Consider the following 23164-nt stretch of genomic DNA (forward strand, 5'->3'; position numbering starts at 1 on the left):
AGTCACAAATTGCCCTGCCCCTTAATCCTGGTTGGTGTGTCAACAATAATCTGCAAGTCATGAGCTAGCCACAAGACAGTACTAAACAACAACAGATAAAGACAAATGTAAAGATGACAAAGATTTTTGGGCACATACATTATACATAGCAATCTCTCAGGAGGGAACATTCCCAAAATATTGTGCCTTGTTTTCTTGTCCTGTGGATTGGAGGAGGAGGAAGAGGTCATTACTCGACCTAGAGCCCCGTAGTAATTGAAATTAGGGAGGGGGTTGGAGGAAACAGGCGACATGATAATCAATTTGAGGCTGTATCGGTAACAAAAGCTGCTGGGGGGCTCCAGCTCCCTATGAAGAGACCAGATGGCCCCAGCCCTGTGTGGGCCTGTAAGGGGGGAAGGGGAGAGACAATGGGAGGGAGGGGAGCATGTGCTGGAAGGGATGTATGGGGCAAACACTTTTAGCTGGATAGATGATTTTTGTGTGTGTGTGTGTGTGTGTGTGTGTGTGTGTGTGTGTGTGTGTGTGTGTGTGTGTGTGTGTGTGTGTGTGTGTGTGTGGTGCGTGTGTATGTGTGTTTGCCTGAGAGACCGTGCCATCTGCCAGCAATGTACTCGGGGTTCAGCAGATGTGTTCTCTGACACTAGGGGTGCAGCAGAGAGGGATGTGGAGAGGGTCCTGACTCACCGCAGCCTACCTCTGTGGGAGAGAGGAGACAGACGACTGAGTAACTGGACAGCTGCATGGCACATGACACCCACATACGCACATACACACCATACCATAAATGCAAACACACACTGACTCTCTTGTACCGGCTCTATGAACACTCACTTTTGATTAGAAATTTGATTTGATTTGTTACTTTATTGTGTAACTATTTCCTTTTTTTAATGCAAATTTTTCTTACTTTTTAACTCTGCATTGTTGGGAGAGGGCTTGTAAGTAAGAATTCCACGGTAAAGTCTACACCTGTTGTATTCGGCGCATGTGACAAATAACATTTGATTTGACACACAGATGCACAGGTCCACACATGCTAATACAGTATAAACACTCACATGCTCACACAGACAAACATAACTCAGAACTCTGTTTTTTTCCAAAGGCCCTTTTGGGGACACAGGATGGGGAGGATGTCTGGTCAGGTCTGTCCTCATTTGGCTGCTGTCCTATTATTGGTGTTAGACAGACTGACTGACTTCAGGGCCAGCAGATGACAGGAGAGGCATCTCCCAGGCAGCTGTAGAGTACTTCTCTCTAGACAGAATGTATGTGTCTGGTCATTGAGCAGAGTAGAGCAGAGCAGCACAGACAGACTTGAGTGAAGGAGAACTTCCAGATCTCAGTGAAAGGTCACAGTGAACCCCAGCTGGCCAGACCAGCCCTGCCAGTCATCTGGGATTGGCCGCAGGGACCAGCGGGTACCCTGAATGCACATCTACGACCTTTAGAGAAGGCACTTCCTGTCTACAGCACCAGAAACAGTGTGTTAGTGTTTTCACTGTGGAGGGAGTGTGTGGCAGGGGTACTCTACTCTAATTTTCACAGACTTTAGTGTCTAGCAGTTGTCTCTCTTTCCTGGGGATAAGGTTTTACATTGAAATCAAAGTGTGAGAGAGTCAGTCTTATTCTTAACACTATTTTCTGAGCGTGACACGCACCACTCGTCTCAAGCTGGCTTCCACCAACCAACTGCTCCCATTTTTTATTGCCGAAAAATGCTGTTGTTGCACCATTTTCCCAAAAATCTCTTGAAATGTTAATTAATGAGGGATCTGTAAGAAAGCTGCCAATTAGTGAGACCTGACAGATGAGCAGGCCGTGGCGCCGGATGCTTTGATGACTCCGACGTTCAGGAGAGCTGCATATTTGTTTGGCCTGCAGGGCTGCCGAGAGGAGGGGCACTGTTTGATTTAGGGTGAGAAACAGGGTTAGCAGTAAATGGGCGGCTTGATAGCAATCAGCAACGGCCAGGAAGAGATCATTATGGGGGAAATTTTCAAGGTTCCTAAAGTATTTACATATTGCTTCTTTTTTCCATCCACTCAAATATTAGTTTGGTCAAGTGATGCATAACTCTGTCTAGCTCTCTCTCAATTTAGTTAGGTTCAATCCGGTTCATATTATAGACAGTGTTATCAATCTATATCAATCAATAGATTACGAATCTAGAGATGATGGAAACTGAACTTACCATGTTGTCCTTTTTATGACAGGCGAGCCCGCGGTGACGAGGGAAAACAACTGTCTGAACGCAGCCAAGGCCTGCAACCTGAACGACACCTGTAAGAAGTACCGCTCAGCCTACATCAGCCCCTGCACCAGCCGTGTCTCCACTGCGGAGGTCTGCAACAAGCGCAAGTGCCACAAGGCCCTGCGGCAGTTCTTTGACAAGGTGCCACCCAAGCACAGCTACGGGATGCTGTTCTGTTCCTGTCCAGCCGGCGATCAGTCGGCCTGCTCCGAGCGCCGGCGCCAAACCATTGTACCAGTCTGTTCCTATGAGGACAAGGAAAAGCCCAACTGTCTCTCCTTGCAGGCCTCTTGCAAGACCAACTACATCTGCAGGTACACTAGGATAAACAGTTGTCAGAGTACGTAATATAGTACACAGGCATCTTGCAAGACCAACAACATCAAACATGTAACATAGCAAACAATCACATAGTCTCACGTGTCTGACTCCACATTTACAACACAGACTGACCAATGTCAGTGTATGGTTAAAATTACATTTAAGTCAACAGTGTATTACCCCAAGCCATCTTTCAGATAGCATCCTCTGTAATGTGAAGAGGTGCTACAGAATACAGGTCCTAGCCCACCACCAAAGTGATGGGGTGTCTAAGTTAGCACAGCATGGAGGTTGCTATCATACCTTCGAGGTGTGGGGAAATATACCAAGCCCTGATAAAAGCTGTGAAAAACACCATAAACAAACCTGTTAAGATAACTGGATACTATGTTGGGAGACTGCATCAGGAATAAACCATTACCATTCAACATGTAATGCATATAAGCAAACACTAAATCTACCTACACTAACAGAGAGTATTCAGGTTAAGCAGTGAAACACTCCAATTCTCTTTCTGAATGCATGTCTTTTCTGCCTTAAGTGTTTCATTTAGCTGTCATATAGCAGCATTCAGGCTAGGATAACTGGGCAGGGGATTGGATGTGTTTGGGATAAGTGGCCTGTGTATCATTGGCAGTAATAGAGGCTGTATTGAAATGCAGCGAAACAGACTGGACTCAATGAGTGACGTCTGCCATTGCCTCTAGAGCTACAGCACTCTGTCTGGGATTAAATGGAGGCATTAGTGCAAATAAATTGGTTCCATTTCGATTCCAGCCTCAGGGCTGTGCAGTGTCTCTCTCTCTCCGCTCTCGCTCTCGCTAACTCTTTCTCTCGCTCTCGATCTCTCGCTTGCTCTCTCTCTCTCTTTGTCTCCATATTTCTCTTATTTTCTAACTCTTCACTTAGCAAAATGTTCTTGTTCCTGCTCTCTTTCCCTTCTCAACAAAGGTGTAACACCAGGTGGTACTTAGCATCCCAACTCCATCATGAGTGGTATCCAGAACTCCTCTCTATTTGTGGGGAAGGATTATAAAACCAGGCATAATTGTTGGCTGCTCCTTCACCATATGGGACTTGTATCACAGAGTAGAATCAACACAGACCCAACCATTGTGTGTGTGTGTGTGTGTGTGTGTGTGTGTGAGTTTGCGTGCCCGCGTGTCTGTGGGCGTGTGTCCGTGGGTGTGTGTGTGTGCGTGGGTGTGTGTGCATCAGTACGAGTGCTTTTGATGTTGTCTATTTGACTGTGACGGTTCGCTTTATAAGAGCGATATGAAAGTTCAGATACACTCACTGTTTTTGTTGCATCTTTCAGGTCCCGTCTGGCTGATTTCTTTGCCAACTGCCAGTCTGAGCCACGCTCTCTCTCTGGCTGTCTTAAGGAGAACTACGCTGACTGCCTGCTCTCCTACTCTGGCCTTATCGGTGAGTCTCTCCCGTCTCTATTGGTAAACTTTTCCTCACACACATTGATGAGTCTTCCTATGGTCTCATTTTCTCACTGAATCTTTACTGTCCCCTGAGTGGATCTCATTCCTGTTGCTATGGTCATCTGTCAGAGAATCCCTTTCCCATATTCGCTCTAGCACAGCACAAACCAACGTCACACCACTTCCTCATGCCCCTTCACATAATTTGATGAAATTAGCTCATTGTTCAGAGGAAACCAAGGAAACCAAGACTCATAGCTGTAGAAAATGCAATAGAGCGAGAGAATAAGCGTGTGAAAGAGATAAAGAAAGAGGAGGAAAGTGTGTAGAGAAGATTAGTCTCCTTTATCTTCTGCTTCTGTGTGCTGAGGGACCCATCCTAGCTCGAGCCATCACATTTCCCGTACTAGCACAGCTGTAGCAGATAGTACACACAGCAACCAGCAAAACGGCAATTCATTTTGCTGCAAAATAAAAATGGCTTGTTTGGACGGACGCCAGTAGAGCAACAATGCATTGAGGAAGCAAGAAATCTCTGACTGCAGCTGTTTAGTTTACTACAAAGAGGAAGAAACCTTATTTGTCACACTGCCTTTGGAAATACTCCATGATGATTCCAGTGTTACATGTTGTTCAGACAATTGGATGAAAATCTAGCTTGAAATGTTGAGGGGCTAACAGTTGCAGTATGATAGGGATTCAACATTGCATGATGGTTTGGGGGAATGGGAGGTGGAAACTATTTTGTCTGCCACAGAGAATAACATGTCTTCAGAAAACAATATGGTAGATAAACTCTGTTTCTTTAAGTAATCTACTGTGTTTCTTCCCCCCTCCTTATAGGTACAGTGATGACACCCAATTACCTGCGTTCTCCTAAGATCAGTGTTGTTCCCTACTGTGACTGCAGCAGCAGTGGCAATGGCAAGGAGGAGTGTGACAAGTTCACAGAGTTCTTCACAGACAACACCTGCCTCCGTGAGTGACTGACCAGCCTCCTCCTGTCCTCTCCGCTTCATTCTCTTACCAGTTTCTTGTCTCCTCCACCCTTTCATTGTGGTTCTCCTGCCAATTGTTCATGCTCCCTCTCTCCCAAGTGATACTCCATCTCTCCTGTGAGCTCTTTGCCGATGGAGCAGAAAAGCAGAGAGAGAGGAGGAAGAAACAGCGATAAGGCTGTGTGGGTGCATGCCTGCACACGTGAATATATGTTTGTGTGTGTGAGTAAAGGGTTCCAATATCCGCATAGCGCAGATCAGCAACCAGGGCATTGTCTTCTAACTCTATGACCGTCCTTTCACATATCAGACAGCTTTAATTAACCTACCTCCCCTCCCTCCCTCTCCATCCTCTCCTCCTTTAATAAACACGGCTGCTTCACTATCACAAGGTGTCAGGCCTCTGGAGATAGCAGATCCATGGCTGTGGTGCTTTTCTTTGTACAATCACAGCTCAACTTCCTCTGCTGTGTTATTGGTATGGCATTGTCTCTCAGCGCTTTATTTCTGTCAAAGCCAGTAGTACCCAATATAGTCATGCTCTCACTGACCCTGTGCATACGTTTATTTTCACTGTATTATAGAGATAGAGTTTTATAAATACATTTATTCTCAACGTGACAATGATCACAACACAGCATTATCGCAATAGAGACATTTCTTTAGTGGAATTTCAGTGTCATTGAAGTCTTTTTGACCCACTGCTTTTGGGTTTTAGTTTTGAGAAAGAAAGCCATTGAGTAGTCTCTCTCGGATCATCAACTTGATTTAGCCTCAATAAATAAAAAGATATTGAGCAGGTAGCCTGGCGGATAGGAGTGTTCGGCCAGTAACCAAAAGGTTGCTGGATCGAATCCCCGAGCCGACATGGTAAAAATCTGTCGTTCTGTCCCTGAGCAAAGCAGTTAACCCCCAACAACAACTGCTCCTTGGGCACTGATGATGTCGATTAAGACAGCCCCCTGCACCTCTCTGATTCAGGGGTTGGGTTACATGCGGAAGACACAATTCAGTTGAATGCATTCAGTTGTACAACTGATTAGGTATCCCCCTTTCCTTTGTCAGGGGGCCAGAACATAATTACAAATCATTTGCAGACTGCATAGTGACAGCTAGAAGCCTAAACAGATACGTTTGACTAAAACACAATCATTTCAAACATTGCTTATCATTTGTATATGATCTCATATTTCTATATTTTGCATGGGAATACTTTGGAACAGATTTCCAAAATGAAAATCACTTGGAGCTGATTTGCTGGTGTGTTTACAGTCTTTTATGTACAAAGAAAAAAAATATATATATATATGTCACGGTCGTCATAAAGAGGAGACCAAGGCGCAGCGTGGTAAGCGAACATCACTCTTTAATTAAAGAGACAACACTGAACAGAACTAAACTAAACTAACTGTGAAGCAATATGGCTAGTGCAGAACAAGGAATACTAAATGCTACCTAAATATGGTCCCCAATCAGAGACAATGATAAACAGCTGCCTCTGATTGAGAACCAATCTAGGCAACCATAGACTTATAAACACCTAGAAAAGGAAAAAACCCATAAACATATAAAAAACCCTAGACAATACAAAAACTACACAAACCACCCTTGTCACACCCTGACCTAACCAAATAATAAAGAAAACAAAAGGTCTGGGCGTGACAATATATATATATATATATATTTATTTATTTATTTATTGCTCAGAAAGCTTGGGGAGCCAAATGAAATAATCAGCGGGACACCAGTTGGGAACCCTGGTCTGTCTAGACAGACGGGTTTCTTCCAACAATGTACAAATGTTTCATGTCAGAGAGGAAATGGTGGCGTTGGGAAAGCCATATTATCTGTTCATGTCCTGCCGTAAACATGTTCGGGGGCTAGCGCTGGTGGAGGATATTTTCAATGAGTGTATATCGTGAGTCGTTTGCTTGCGCCATGACGTCAGCGTTACATGCTTACAACCACTGACTGGCTGTGGCTAGAACTAGCCTAGCAATCTGCACATTGCCCAAATGAACACATTGCCTACATCTATTTACTATAGAATACTATAGTACTTACTATAGAATTCTGTAGTAAACTGTAGTATACTGAGGAACAGTGGTTCTTAAACCTCTCCCCTGGGACCCCAGACATTTCACTATTTTGTTTTATCCCTGAAATAGCTCACCTGATTCACCTAGTCATGGGCTTGATGATTAGTTGACGAGTTGAATCAGGTGTGTTAGCCCTGGAATAGATCAAATACATGAAATGGCTGGAGGTCCCCGAGGAGATGTTTGAGGACCGCTCCTGTTGAATAAAATACTACACGCTGTAGTATCCCTCAATCATGTGTAGTACTTACTATATCATTTTGTTGTATACAGTATAAAACTATGGTAATGTCCTCAAAAGCATTGCAGTTTATAGTAATACTACAGTATTTAATTTGCATCTTCCCAATCCATTCCCCTCCCCTATATCCTAATTTGTGCTACCCAAAAAGTGAGAAACCTACACGCCAAGATCTGTTCAGACCTACCTACCTGCCTACAGTGTCACACCCTGTCCATAGAGAGGCTTGTATTCTCTATTTTGGTTAGGCCAGGGTGTGACTAGGGTGGGCATTCCATGTTCTTTTTTTCAATGTTTTTTTATTTCTATGTCTTGGCCTGATATGGTTCTCAATCAGGGACAGCTGTCTATCATTGTCTCTGATTGAGAACCATACTTAGGTAGCTCTTGCCCACATGGGTTTTGTGGGTAGTTATTTTCTGTTTTATGTGTCTGCACCAGACAGAACTGTTTAGTTTGTTCCGCTTTGTTACTTTATGTTCAGTTTTATTAAAAATCATGAGCACATACGACACTGCACCTTGGTCCTCTTCTTCAAACAGCCGTTACATACAGATTATGGAAAATTTGCTCTTAGTTTTTGTCCAGTAGGTTTCCTGAAGGAGAAAGAAAAAACACTATGGTAAATACTACATTAATTTCTGCAAAAACACAAAATACTACACTATACTACAGTCCACAAAAACACTACAGTAAATACTACAGTATACAACAGTAAACTAAATATTGCAGTAATGTCTGGACTTAAGTCTGCAAAAACCCTACAGTGAATACAATAGTATCAGGAATCAAGGTACTGAAAGACCAAAGTGCAAACTGTGAAGTAACAATGTTTATTGTAACAACGGGCAGGCAAATGACAGGTCAAGGCAGGCAGAAGTCGATAATTCAGAGTAGAGGCCAAGGTACAGGACGGCAGGCAGGGTCAGGTCAGGCAGAGGTCGGTAATCCAGAGGTGGAGCAAAGGTACAGGCCGGCAGGCAGGCTCAGGCAGAGTGGTCAGGCGTGTGGGTACAGGGTCAGGACAGGCAAGGGTCAAAAACCAGGAGAAAGAGAAAATGGAAAAAGCATACAAGACGAACTGGCAACAGACCGACAGAAAACACAGGTATAAATACCTGGGGGGGGGGGCACAGGTGAAACAGATCAGGGTGTGACACTATAGTATATTTTCATTTGGGTGTGTCCACCGATGTCATGTTTCTGAGGGGATTGTTTTTAAGCCCTGTCTACTCAAACTCATGATTTGTTAGGAGATTTGGGCACCCTCCCCACATTTTTTCCTGCCCAGAAAATACTACATGATTTTCCATTTGAAAACTTAAATGAGTTAGGTTCTCAATTGAAAAATACTACATTTATTGAAACCAAAAAGATGATTCAATGCCCAATGTTTTATTTGATTATTACCAAACCTGTATTTCAAGTTGCAACCTATTTCTTTCAACACGCAACTTTTACACTTTGGTTAAAAAACGTATAAGAAATACAAACTAATATTTCTGTCACGCTGGCATGAAGGATTCGGGAGACAGGGGCAGGAATGCGTAATAAGGGTTTTTATTAAGCCCAAATTACGGAGTGCTGTGCAAAGGCACAGGGACGAAGACCAAACAAACAAGTAACAAAACACAGGGTAGAAACCCAAAACAAAAAGAGCGAGGAGTACCTCGAATAAATAACACACCCGCACAATGATTAACACATGGGACGAGACCCGTAATCATCTGCGCAATCCACAAAGGCACAAAAGCCAAAACACACACAGAACAGGTACTCACACGCACCAACGGATATTGTAACAATAATCGAAAGCCCAATGGAAACAAAAGGGCACATATATACAAGTACAATCAGTGGGAATAGGGGCCAGGTGTGCGTAAGGAATGTTCTGGAGGGATCTGTGACAATGTCGTGTAAAGACAACCCATTTTTTCATCTTGTTCAAAGTTCGCATTTTTATTTGGAATTACCAATCCAAATGTCTTCAATTAGGGTTCAAGCAATTAAATAAATTCCCTGTAAATCAAGAAATTAAGTTTGTTCAATAACTTGAAATAATGTTTCCAAAAATATTCTTTGTACTACACATTCACATTTAGTAGCTACACTATCATAACCAAGCATTGACCACTGTAACATATAAACCTTATCATGCTCTTATGCAATGCTCTTATGCAAGTATCATATGCTGGCAGTGTACAGGTTTAAGTTTAAATAACAACTACAACAGACCACATGAACCGGAATGACCACTCTCATGGGTGGACAAAAATAAACTCAAAGCCACACAATAAGCAACACATCCAACTCTTCTGATGCTTGAGGTGTTGAAAGCAATGTAGGGCTCTATTCAATCTGTATCGCTGAAGGGTTAGAGATTGTGCGATAGAAATGTAAAGGACATTTCCAATTGAGCTGATACATGCAGTGTTTTCAGTGAATGCGGTCTCCGCTAAACGTGGAGAAATTGCCTTTGAATTTCAGTCACACTGTAAAGCTGAACTTCCGCAATACAGATGTATAGAGAGTCCTTGGAAACGTTCTTTAAATTTTTAATCTGTCGAATTTGTTATTTGATTTCAGGCGAAGTGAATAGATTAGGTTGAACATATCAAAGTGTAATTTTCAATCATTCCAACAGCGTCATCTCACTTTTTACAGTGTAGGTCTGTGATTTACAAAACTACGATTGAGAGGTCAAGCTACTGTGGTTATTCGGGGTGTTTCGTTCTGTCACTACATGTAGAGCCTGTGAAGTTTTTCAGAATTAAACTGTGTCCATCTCTCCCTCTATCCCATTTAAAATGTACATTTTTGTCATTTAGTAGACACTTATACGAGGGACTTACAGTTAATGCATTCATCTTAAGGTAGCTAGGTAAGACGACTACAAATCACTGTCATAGTAATTAACACTTTTTACTTTACTTTGCTAGTAAGAAAAGAGAAGTGGAAGTGTTGAGCATAGACTTAAGGTAGGGAGGGGCAGTTCTGGGAGCCAGTGGAGAGTGCGAAGGAACAGGGTGACATGTTTCGAACTTGGGAAGGTTGAACACCAGACGGGCTGTGGCATTCTGGATAAGTTTCAGGGGTTTGATGGTACAAGCAGAGAGCCTAGCCTCTGATTTCCTCAGAGATGCCAAGGCCTGGTTGGGCCTTCACCGTCTCTCTCTCTCTCGCTCTCTCTAATTCAAGTCAATAGACTTTATTGATATGGAAAGTTACAGTTTTTCTCAATTCCTGAAAACATTAAACACAAAACCTCATCTTCAATCACTATTTACATAACATCTGACTCCTCTCGCAAAATGAAACATTCGCCTCAAAACAGTTTTACCTGTGTTCAAAATCAAACACTGCTCTCAAATCATAAACAAAGTGATCGAAAATGATATACACTCTCAAGCAGTCAGTAAACAATACACCGAAAAATAGAAAACACATTGTTCAAAACATACAATTCTCAGGGAGAAGGACATTTTTAATCTAAAAAAATATTCATATTTTTCCGTCATTGTCTTTTGATGAACAAAAACATGTTCTATCATAGTAGCTCAAAATTGATCAGAAATTACTACTCTGCTTTGCTCTTTGCAATTTTGTTTTCTGTTCTTCCTCCTCCTTGTACCCCTATTTTTACAGTACTGTACCCTGCATCTCACAAACCTGTCCTTTATCTCTGTGATACTGTAATTCTTGTTCTTTGTTGATATGAACCTGCAATCAGTCAAAATCTATTGTTAATAAATGGAAAGCACAATGTTCAGGGCCATACAATTTGTCCATTGTACAGTATACAGCCTACAATGCACTGTACTACAGTATACACTACTAAAAGGGACAAAAATCAAAGGAGTAAACATGTGATCAATGTGCTTCTTCTTGTCTTTGGTCTGGGTCAGGCCAGAGCACTTCGTCGACATCACAAGCAATATTGTTCCTCCTGAGGCAACGGGGGAAGAATCCTCTTGTGTGCCGTATCCAGCCCTGACATGATTCCTCACCTATATCACCACAGGCTAATTCCATGGCGTGCAGCAGATTTACTCTGGTGTAGGGTTGTCTATCATACACTTTCCATCTCCAAGAGGAGAAAAACTCCTCAATCGGATTCAGGAAAGGCGAGTATGGAGGGAGGTACAAGTTCATAAACTGCCCATTGATGATAAACCATTCCCTTACCTGAGCAGCTCGGTGGAAACTGACATTGTCCCACACTATCACATAGGTGGGAATGGGATTCTCATTTAGCTCTTGACCCTGCTGCTCTTGAACCTGCTGCTCAAATAAAATATCTCTTAGATTGGCAATAAATCTTAGAAGGTGCTGGGTGTTATATGTGTAACATGGTGATGTAGAACACCATGGTTGCTGATAGCAGCACAGATTGTGACATTGCCACCTCGTTGTCCAGGGACTTCAACAATGGCCCACTGTCCAATCATGTTTCGGCCTCTCCTTCTAATCTTGCCTGCTTCATCGACAAAGATGAACTCATGGGGTCTGTCCAAGGATTCCAAGTCAAATATTGTCTGTGTAGAAATACAATATACTGTATGTAGTCGTACAGAGACAGAGACAGTGCTATACTGTAGAGTACAATTAGGCTTCTGATTCACATACATTGTATGTACTGAAGAGTAATGTCATTCACATAGTATGTGTTAGTACTGTAGACAATCTGGATTTCAGTAAATGTTTCTGAATGTACACTTACTTGCACATACTGAGCTCGCAATTCTTTCACCCTTGGTAAGTTGCACTCAAAAAGTACTCTGTATACTTGTTTCATCCTGTTACGATGGAGGACACAGTAAATTGTGGAAATGCTCACACTGTCGATTCCCTGGAAGTGTGTGTTGTCTTGTATCACTCGTTCCTGGATTTCTCTGAGTCGTATTGCATTATCTTGAAGGACCATGCCAACTATAACGGCCTCCTCCTCCCGAGTGAATATAGCTGTGCTTCCACCTGCATGTGGCAGCCTTGTAATTCTACAAAAAGTAGTTGTGCAGTTACAAAACATATTCATGCAGTACAATACATGCAGTGATTAACTTTACAAATGTCTATTGAAACAGCTGCATATAGTGTAGTACAGTAAATTTGCAATTACAAAAATACAGTAGTATCCTGTACCTGTTCTCTTCTCTGAATGTCCTTACTATGGTGGACACAGAAAATCGGCTCAAATTGGGTTGCACTCTAAGTCCTGCTTCCCTCATTGTCAGTCCATGGACAAGAACATGGTCTATAACTTTTGCTCGAATTTTATCAGATATTTCCACTCTTTGTCTTCCTCTTCCTCTTCGTCCTCCTCTTCCTCTTTCTTGCCTTCCTCTTCCTCCTCCTCTTCCTCCTTGTCACCCACCTCGCATACGAACTCGTCCTCGTCCTCTCACATTGTTTCTTCTATCCATTCTCAGACTTTCTCCTTCCCAACTTCAATAACCTGTTTGCTCTCTGAACTGGCTTATATTGGTTGTGTCGCATCATTTGAAACAGGTTAAATCAATTTTGAGTGATTGTGTTCAATCAATGACATGTGTTCTCTATTTGTATTTGATTGTTGCCACTTGTGTTTACCAGTATGGATGACATGTGCATTAGAGTGCAGAATGTGTTTTGAGAATGAGAATGTGTTGAGAGTTTTGCTGAAAAGTCTAAGTGACATCTGCAAATTGTGCTTTACCATGTGAAATGGTTTAAGGTATTGACAACAGACTGCATAATTTGCTAAATGACAACTGAGGCAACTGAGAACTTTGTTCAGCCAATGGGTTTTAGTGTTTTAGCAATTGAGAAAAACTGTAAATGACTTACATTGCCAAAGTACGTACATAACAGCAATGATTGGACTAACAGTATTAAATAATAATAATAATAGTAGTAGAAGTGGTAATGATATTAACATTAACAGCAACTACAACAATAGCAATATGAATAATAATAAAAGTTATAGTAGTAGACTCGCTCTCTCTATCTTCCTCTACTCTCCCATTTCATTAAGCTGAGACGGCACTAACACACAGTGACAGATGCACTCTCACACACCCGTCAGTGCTGGTGTGGCTCCGGAGCTGTGACAGGGCCTTGCTCCATGCCCTTAACCAGTGGGCCTTCTAGTCTCTTTTAGAAGGCATTAGTAGACAAAGCGTAGCTGCTGAATTGTGTCTACTCATGCTAAGCATATATTTTTCCTGGTTAAGGATCCTCAACTGAATTTCCCTCAACAGAGTAAATTACTATTGTTCTCTCACACCATTCTTTAGTCCAGTACAGTGATGGTGGTTCAGTATTTGTCATACATCGTTGTTCAGCGATGACAATAGGGATGCCAGCAGCATACCACCCTGCATTCCACTGCTGTTTTGCTTCTGAAGCTATGCAGGGTTGGTCCTGGTCAGTCCCTGGATGGGAGAGCTGGTGGTGTTGGAGGGCCAGTAGGAGGCACCCTTTCCTCTGGTCTAAAGAAAAATATCCCAAAGCCCCAGGGCAATGCTTGGAGACATTACCTTGTGTAGGGTGCTGTCTTTTGGATGGGTCGTTGGGTGTCCTGACTCTCTGTGGTCACTAAAGATCCTATGGCACTTACTGCAAGAGTAGGTGTGTTAATCCCAGTGTCCTGGCTAAATTCCCAATCTGGCCACCTAAACATCCCCAGTTTACAATTGGCTCATTCATCCCCCCCTTCTCTCCCCTGTAGCTATTCCCCAGGTCATTTCTGTAAATGAGAATGTGTTCTCAGTCAACTTACCTGGTAAAAACTAAATGCAATACAGTGTTGTTACATCACCAAAAAGGAGGAAGAGTAGAGTAACTTCTGCTAAATGGCACATAGAGTTCTTGGTGGTCCATTTGCCGGTAGCAGTAGCATTGTGACAAAGGATATCCTAAAAGAGAGGTCACACTGAGTAACCGGCAGAATTATCACCAATCCATAAATTCCCTTGGTGCATCCTCCCTCTGTGCCCCTGAGAAATCACTTAGGAGAGCAGTAATGGCGCTATTCTTCTGGCCAACAGCATGAATGGACCTCCAGTGGGCACAGTGGCATGGTTCCTTTATGCCACCTCTAAGCACTCACTCCTAGTTTTAAAAAAAACAGAGATTAGCTTTTGTTACCTCTCCTATAAAAAACATCTCTCTTTAAAGAGAGGGGAGGATTGACTGAACTACTCCCTTTAACTGTGTCCTTCAGTAGCAATTCCAATCCCTAAACTGATTGATTACATCTTGGTTCAACATGACTAGGCAAAGTAAACCCAAAAACTTGGACTATCGCAATAAAGTCAATGTTAATTGTTAACTACTTGAATGTGGTGTTACCGCAACTGGGCCTATTTGTTTGGCTCAACAGAGGGCCACTGTACACTAATGCCTCAGTCTGTCAGTGTTTTGGCTGATGCAAATGTCACTGAGTGATATGATATCATGTTTACCCATTTGCTGTTTGCACTTGTTGAAGGTCGGGTAAATTACTTTTTCCTGTCAGGGAAACGATTAAGTAGCAGATTCTGCAGATTCGGGCTGTTTGCACACAGTGTGATATTCCCTGTGCTCTATCTTCTCTCTGCTTTGGGTAAGACAAACACTGCATTCCTGTGCAGTTGGAACAGCCTGCCTGGCCTACCTGTGTGTCTGGATTCTAACATTGCTTAGACATGGTGTTTGCAGAGTAAAGGCCCAGTATTCAACCCCACTCGCGTCTGTCAGCATGAACAGGACACCGTTTCTATGTGTCCAGTTTGTAGTCAACGCCTGTAGGAAAACACTCATCCTTTTAGGGGTGTATATGGTATGTATTCTCAGGAACTTGACTGGTAGGTAATACATGTCAGAATTTCTCAACTGCTGCTGATTGCTTCAGCAGGGTTCCTCAAACTCCATTGAAACCTCTGACATAGAGCTAGAGCTAAATGGGAGCTAAACTCATGTTTCACAGCACAAGCTTTATGCCTAAATACGAGCCCAAACAAGAGAAGCACCTCATCAGTCGTGACAGACATCACAGTCTAATGCTGTGTCTCTAATTAGTCTTTGTTGGAGAACAAAGCTCCGTAAAAGACCATATCAACAAATTCAATACGCTCATCAGGCCGCTGCTGTGCTAGCACAAAGCATTAGGGCACTAGGATAGGCTCAGAGGCACACCCGCTTTCTTCACAGCAAGATAATGAAATCAGCTCTAATTTATTCGCTCACAGCCAGCCTTTGAGAGGTGTGGCGGTGCCAGAGAACTTTACAGCCCTAGAAGATTCCAGCCTAAATGAGCTGACAATTAAAACAAACACACACAAAAGAGTAGGGAAAGAGGTGCATAACACCTATCCATCTATCTTCAGATCTCCCTGTCTGCTTTACTTCATAGGTAGACCAGGTGTGTTGTATGCACACTAATGGATAGGGTAAACAGCCTCATCATCACTTTGTTATTATTATTATGTCCCTAGCTAACATATTCATGTCCCTCAGCTCAGCCAAACTAAAGCACACTCACTAGAGTTTTTCCCCCAGTGTAATTCCATATAATTTGATTGTTCTCTCCCACCTATTCCATAGTGTTTGGAAAAGATTGCTTAATAATGGATAGTGTTTTACTCCAGTAATGGCTTTATGAAAAGCTTTTTGTTTTGGACTTAGATGTAGTCTCGCTCTCTCTTTCTCTCTCTCTCTCTCTCTCTCTCTCTCGCTCTCTCTCTCTCTCTCGCTCTCTCTCTCTCTCTCTCTCTCTCTCTCGTTCTCTCTTTCTCTCTCTCTCTCTCTCTCTCTTTCTCTCTCTCTCTCGCTCTCTCTTTCTCTCTCTCTCTCTCTCTCTCGTTCTCTCTTTCTCTCTCTCGCTCTCTCTCGTTCTCTCTCTCTCTTTCAAAGGACGTCCTCTTGCAGCATGTTGTCCACCCAATCAAAGGATAAGAGAACAAATCTAGTACTGAAACATATTCTACACCTAACTAGCACTGCAGTGCATAAAATGTGGTTTGTAGTTGACTCATAGAGAAATACAATAGTTGAACAGTTTTGAACAAATTCATTTATTAAAAAATGAAGGAGAAGCAAGAGAGAGAGTGTCACGATCGTCGTAGTGAGGAGACCAAAGTGCAGCGTGATGTGAATGCATACTTTAATAATTGACGAAAAAACACGAAGTACACTAAACAAAACAAACAAACTAACAAGACGACCGTGACTGCTATAGAAACACTGTGCTAACATGCAACATAACATAGACAATAACCCACGAACCACAATACAAGAGACAACGACAAACACCTGCCACTGATTGAGAACCATATCAGGCCAAAACACAGAAATAGACAAACTAGACATACAGACATACAACATAAAATGCCCACTCATATCACACCCTGACCAAACAAAACATAGAAACAAACATAGAAACAAACAGGCAGGGTCTGGGTGGGCACCTGGCCACGGTAGCGGCTCTGGCGCGGGACGTGGACCCCGCTCCACCATAGTCATTGCCCTCTTCAAGGGCCTCTTTAGAGTGGTGACCCTCGCCTCCGACCCTGGGTCTAAGACCCTAATTAAAGGACCCATTGGACTGAGGAGCGCCTCCGGACTGAGGGGCAGCTCCGGACTGAAGGGCAGCTCCGGACTGGCTGGCGGCTCTGGCAGGTCCTGGCTGGCTGACGGCTCTGGCGGCTCCTGGCTGGCTGATGGCTCTGGCGGCTCCTGGCTGGCTGACGGCTCTGGCGGCTCCTGGCTGGCTGACGGCTCTGGCGGCTCCTGGCTGGCTGACGGCTCCGGCAGCTCCTGGCTGCCACACTCTCCCTGTGCCACCCCCAATACATTTTGGGGCTGCCTCTCAGGCTTCCAGCCGCGCTGCCGTGCTGCCTCCTCATACCGGCGCCTCTCTGCTTTCACTGCCTCCAGCTCTGCTTTGGGGCGGCGATATTCCCCTGGTTGTGCCCAGGGTCCTTCGCCATCTAGAATCTCCTCCCAAGTCCATGAGTCCTGCTTTCTTTGCCGCTGCTGCTGCTGGCCGTTACCACGCTGCTTGGTCCATTGTAGGTGGGTTATTCTGTCACGATCGTCATAGTGAGGAGACCAAAGCGCAGCATGGTGTGAATGCATACTTCAATGATTTACGAAAAAACACAAATTACACTAAACAAAACAAACAAACTAACAAGACGAACATGACTGCTATAGAAACACTGTGCTAACATGCAACATAACATAGACAATAACCCACGAACCACAATACAAAATAGGCTACCTAAATATGGTTCCCAAATCAGAGACAACGACAAACACCTGCCACTGATTGAGAACCATATCAGGCCAAAACACATAGAAATAGACAAACTAGACATACAACATAGAATGCCCACTCATATCACACCCTGACCAAACAAAACATAGAAACAAACAACGCAAATAATGGCCAGAGTGTGACAGAGAGAGAGAAAGCAAGCTGTATTTTGTATGTTTTTCACTTTTACTTACTTAAAAATTCAAAGGGCACTCGCACATCTGAGTTATCTTTTTTTCAGGTACATGCTAACAGTTGAATAAGATGAGAAAAAAAGAAGAAACCCACACACTACTCTTGATAGTATTATTGCTCTTTAAAAAGCTTTAGGTATCGGCCTCAAGGCCTTAGAGTGTAATGATTTTCTTCTTCCTCTGATGGGGAGTATGAAATATCGGACCAATGCGCAGCATGGTAAGTGTCCATAATGTATTTATTAAACTCAACACAGAATACAATTAAACAAGAGAAATAAATGAAAACCAAAACAGTTCTGTATGGAAAACACAGACACGGAAAACAACTACCCACAAATCATAGTGGGAAAACAGGCTGCCTAAGTATGGTTCTCAATCAGAGACAACCATAAACAGCTGCCTCTGATTGGGAACCATACCAGGCCAAACACAGAAATACAAAAACATAGAACAACACATAGAATGCCCACCCCAACTCACGCCCTGACCCAACTAAAATAGAGACATAAAAAAGGAGCTAAGGTCAGGACGTGACATAGAGGCTTTTTTTTTAGCACCTTTATGTAGACATAGCTCCACCCACATCCGTTCCATGCATTGAATGGGGTTGGAATCGAGGGAAAATAAGTAATGTTACCAAAAATAGAAATGTGCATTTCATGAATATTATAATAACGTGTGTACATAAAACGTATTAAACACGTCTGTAAAACTACAATCAGGACATCGACCCACCAAGCAAGTTTTCATAAATCATTGGGTACAGCGCAAGAAAAATGTCAGAGTAATTCATGTTCACATTTACAACATAACATACATCGGCATTTCATCATTAAGACCTTTAGGAAAAATGTCTGGAAGGTGAAAATGTAAAAACATTCTCTTTTGCTCTGAGTACTATTTATATCACCTCCCCTGTCTGATATCTTAACTTTCTCTGTGCCACAAAATCTAAAGGTAGAAATGTCAGGTTTTTGGTCATTAAAATGTCCTTTGACTGGGTAATCCCTGTCGTTTCTCCTGATTGATCTTTTATGTTCACTAATTCTCTGTTTGAGAGAACGAGAGGTTTTACTTACAATACACAGCCCACATGAACATTTAATCATGTAGATAACATGTGTGGTGGAGCACATAATAATGTCATTTATTTGGAACCGTATTCCTGTATGTGGGTGGCAGAAATATTCACACTTCATCATATTGTTGCACCTTGTGCAACCTCTGCATGTATAGCTACCATTCGGAAGAGGGCATGAAAGAGCCTGGCTGATTTTCTTTTGTGGCTGGCAGTTGGCATGGGCCAATTTATCGCGTAAATTGCAACCTCTCTTATAAGTGGTTGATTCTTAAATTCAGCAGGTAAAGCTGGTTCCGATGATAAAACATGCCAGTGTTTCTTGACAGCATCTCCCACTTTGCGTGAGTTCAAAGTATATGTGGAGGTGAACATTACTGTCATGTGTGCTCCCTCTCCGGCCTCTAGGTCACCAGGCTGCTCGTTATGGCGCATACCTGTCACCATCGTTACGGGCATCAGTGCATTATGACACTCACCTGGACTCCATCACCTCCTTGATTACCTGCCCTATATATGTCACTCCCTTTGGTTTCTTCCCCACTTGTCATTGTTCTTGTTTCATGTCGGTGCGCTGTTCGTGTTTCTTGGTTTGTTCATTTATTTATGAAATATATTCACTCCCTGAACTTGCTTCCCGACTCTCAGCGTACATCGTTACAATTACAGTGTTCTATAGCTCTAGTGGGTCTTTTTCATACACATTGTGGAGGGTATCCTCTTAGAAACCTATTGCGCATCTCCGCTGCTTTTTCTTGATAGTCCTCTGTGGAGTGGCATGTACGGCCCAATTTGAAATACTGGCTTCTTGGAAGTCCTCTTTTTAATGGCTCAGGTGGAAGCTGTCCCCCTGTAATAGAGTATTTCTGTCCAATTCTTTTCTAAACAGGGTTCCATTTGATATCTCAATCCACATATTGAGGTAATGAACAGGTTTAATTAATGTCACATTCAATAGTGAATTTGAAATTGGGGTCAATGTCATTGAGTAATGCCATAAAGTCTGACAGCTCTTCTCCCATTTCTCCTCATATGAAACTTTTTTTTGTCAATATATCAATACTACTTCAGGATTTGATTCAAAAATGTATTTTAATTTCCATTGTTAACAAAACGTTCTTCAAAAAGACCCACATAAAGGTTAGCATAGCTTAGCTAGCAAATGCAGCTAGCTAGTTTAGCATACTCAAACAGAGAGGGATGCTAAACTCAGTAAAAAAAGAAACGTCCTCACACTGTTAACTTCGTTTATTTTCAGCAAACTTAACATGTGTAAATATTTGTATGAACATAACAAGATTTAACAACTGAGACATAAACACCCTACACCTCCATGTGACTAACAGTAATTGAATAATGTGTCCCTGAACAAAGGGGGGTCAAAATCAAAAGTAACAGTCAGTATCTGGTGTGGCCACCAGCTGCATCAAGTACGGCAGTGCATCTCCTCCTCATGGACTGCACCAGATTTGTCAGTTCTTGTTGTGAGATGTTACCCCACTCTTCCACCAAGGCAACTGCAAGTTCCCGGACATTTCTGGGGGGGAATGGCCCTTGCCCTCACCCTCCTATCCAACAGGTCCCAGACATGCTCAATGGGATTGAGAGCTGGGCTCTTTGCTGGCCATGGCAGAACACTGACATTCCTGTCTTGCAGGAAATCACGCACAGAACGAGCAGTATGGCTGGTGGCATTGTCATGCTGGAGGGTCATGTCAGGATGAGCCTGCAGGAAGGGTACCACAGCTTTGAGGTTGCCTGAAATGACAACAAGCTGAGTCCGATGATGCTGTGACACACCGTCCCAGACCATGACGGACCCTACACCTCCAAAATCGATCCCGCTCCAGAGTACAGGCCTCGGTGTAACGCTCATTCCTTTGACGATAAACATGAATCCGACCATCACCCCTGGTGAGACAAAACCGTGACTCATCAGTGAAGAGCACTTTTTGCCAGTCCTGTCGGGTCCAGCGATGGTGGGTTTGTGCCCATAGGTGACGTTGTTGCCAGTGATGTCTGGTGAGGACCTGCCTTACAACAGGCCTACAAGCCCTCAGTCCAGCCTCTCTCACCCTATTACGGACAGTCTGAGCACTGATGGAGGGATTGTGCATTCCTGGTGTAACTCAGGCAGTTGTTGTTGCCATCCTGTACCTGTCCCGCAGGTGTGATGTTCGGATGTACTGATCCTGTGCAGGTGTTGTTACATTGTGAGGACGATCAGCTGTCCGTCCTGTCTCCCTGTAGTGCTGTCTTAGGCGACTCACAGTACGGACATTGCAATTTATTGCCCTGGCCAGATCTGCAGTCCTCATGCCTCCTTGCAGCATGCCTAAGGCACATTCACGCAGATGAGCAGGGACCCTGGGCACCTTTCTTTTGGTGTTTTTCAGAGTCAGTAGAAAGGATTATTTCGTGTCCTTAGTTTTCATAACTATGACCTTAATTGCCTACCGTCTGTAAGCTGTTAGTGTTTTAACAACCGTTCCACAGGTGCATTTTCATTAATTGTTTATGGTTCATTGAACAAGCATGGGAAACAGTGTTACAGTGTTTATCCTCTCTGGCCAACATCCAGTGAGGTTGCAGAGCGCCAAATTCAATTACCGAAATGCTCATTATAAAAATTCATAAAACAAAACATATTTTACATAAGTTTAAAGATTAACTTATTGTTAAACCAACCACAGTGTCATATTTATAAAATGCTTTTCGGCGAAAGCATACCTAGCCCAGAACATACCTAGCCCAGAACATAGCCCAGTTGATAAATTATTACAAACAGTAACCAGCCAAGCAGAAGCGTTACAAAACTCAGAAATAGAGATCAAATTAATCCCTTATCTTTGATTATCTTCATATGGTGGCAATCAGAAGACATTCATTTACTCTACAAATGTTCCTTTTGTTCGATGAAGTCTCTTTATATCCAAAAACCTCAATTTTAATAGCGCGTTTTCTTCAGTAATCCACAGGCTCAAACTCAGTCAAAACAATTAGACAAAAAATCCAAATTGTATCCGTAAAGTTCATAGAAACATGTCAAACGATGTTTATATTCAATCCTCAGGTTTTTTTTAGCCTCAATGATCTATAATATTTCAACTGGACAATAATGTCGTCAATATAAAAGGTAAACAAGAAATGCACATGCGCCTGAAAAAACTCTGCGACATGGTAGGGTCCACTCGTTCAGACTGGTCTTACTCCCTCATTTATAAGAATACAAGCCTGAAACGATTTCTAAAGACTGTTGACATCTAGTGAAAGGCATAGGAACTGAGAGTCCTAAGTCAATGGATACGGGGCGGCAGGGTAGCCTAGTGGTTAGAGAGTTGGGCTAGTAACTGTAAGTTATAAGTTGTAAGTTCAAATCCCCGAGCTGACAAGGTACCAATCTGCCGTTCTGCCCCTGAACAGGCAGTTAACCCACTGTTCATAGGCCGTCATTGAAAATAAGAATTTGTTATTAACTGACTTGCCTAGTTAAATAAAGGTAAAATGAAAAAAATAAAATAAAATACTGTATCGCATTGAATAGAAAAAAACAAACCCCCCCCCCAAAAAAAAACTACTTCCTGAATGGATTTTTCTCAGATTTTCGCCTGCTAAATCAGTTCTGTTATACTCACAGACACTATTTAGAGTGTTTTCTATCGAAATCTACCAGTTATATGCATATCATATATTCTGGGCCCGAGTAGCAGGCATGCTTTTCATCCAAAATTCCGAATGCTGCCCCCTACCCTAGAGAGGTTAAACCTTTTAAAATGAAGATCTGTGGAGTTATTTTGATTTTTACAAATTATCTTTGAAAGACAGGGTCCTAAAAAAGGGACATTTCTTTTTTTTGCTGAGTTTATGTTAGCTAGCTGGCTATCAAACACTAGAACTCTTCCAAGTCAAGGTAACCTTTTAGATGTATAATGTATCGTCACCGGGGCCCACCAGTGTCACTGCTAAACTGCTTACTAAGGTATCTACACTCAACTGCATGATTGTAGCAGGTTTACTAATACGTTAGTTCTAGTAGCTATGTTGACTTTGACATTAGCTAATATGGTGACAACAATGTAAGCTGTGGTTAGTGGTTATGATATCAAGTTTTTGATTGGAATGTTTGTTTGGCCTGGTCATGAACGGCTGATGTGTTGTACACTGAAGTCCACAAGCAAAGATAAAACATGAGAGGAGGAGAGTGCATAGATGCAAGAAGGAATTATACAATCAATGGGATCATGCTGTTTGTATGTGATTG

At 42.7% G+C, this 23164-nt stretch overlaps 1 protein-coding gene across 3 annotated transcripts in view; it reads left to right on the top strand.

Moving 5' to 3' along the window:
* The window catches only part of gfra1a (gdnf family receptor alpha 1a), a 101287-nt gene that overhangs the window by 67270 nt on the left and 10853 nt on the right, over nt 1–23164 (top strand). For 2 of the 3 annotated variants that reach the window (XM_036959637.1, XM_021580082.2), the window contains 3 exons: nt 2220–2571; nt 3897–4006; nt 4855–4989. In XM_036959637.1, coding sequence (XP_036815532.1) covers nt 2220–2571; nt 3897–4006; nt 4855–4989 — 597 coding nt within the window. 3 annotated transcript variants of the gene reach the window in all.

The sequence above is a fragment of the Oncorhynchus mykiss genome, chromosome 23, assembly GCF_013265735.2.
Source record: "Oncorhynchus mykiss isolate Arlee chromosome 23, USDA_OmykA_1.1, whole genome shotgun sequence".
In the NCBI taxonomy this organism is placed as follows: Eukaryota; Metazoa; Chordata; class Actinopteri; order Salmoniformes; family Salmonidae; genus Oncorhynchus; species Oncorhynchus mykiss.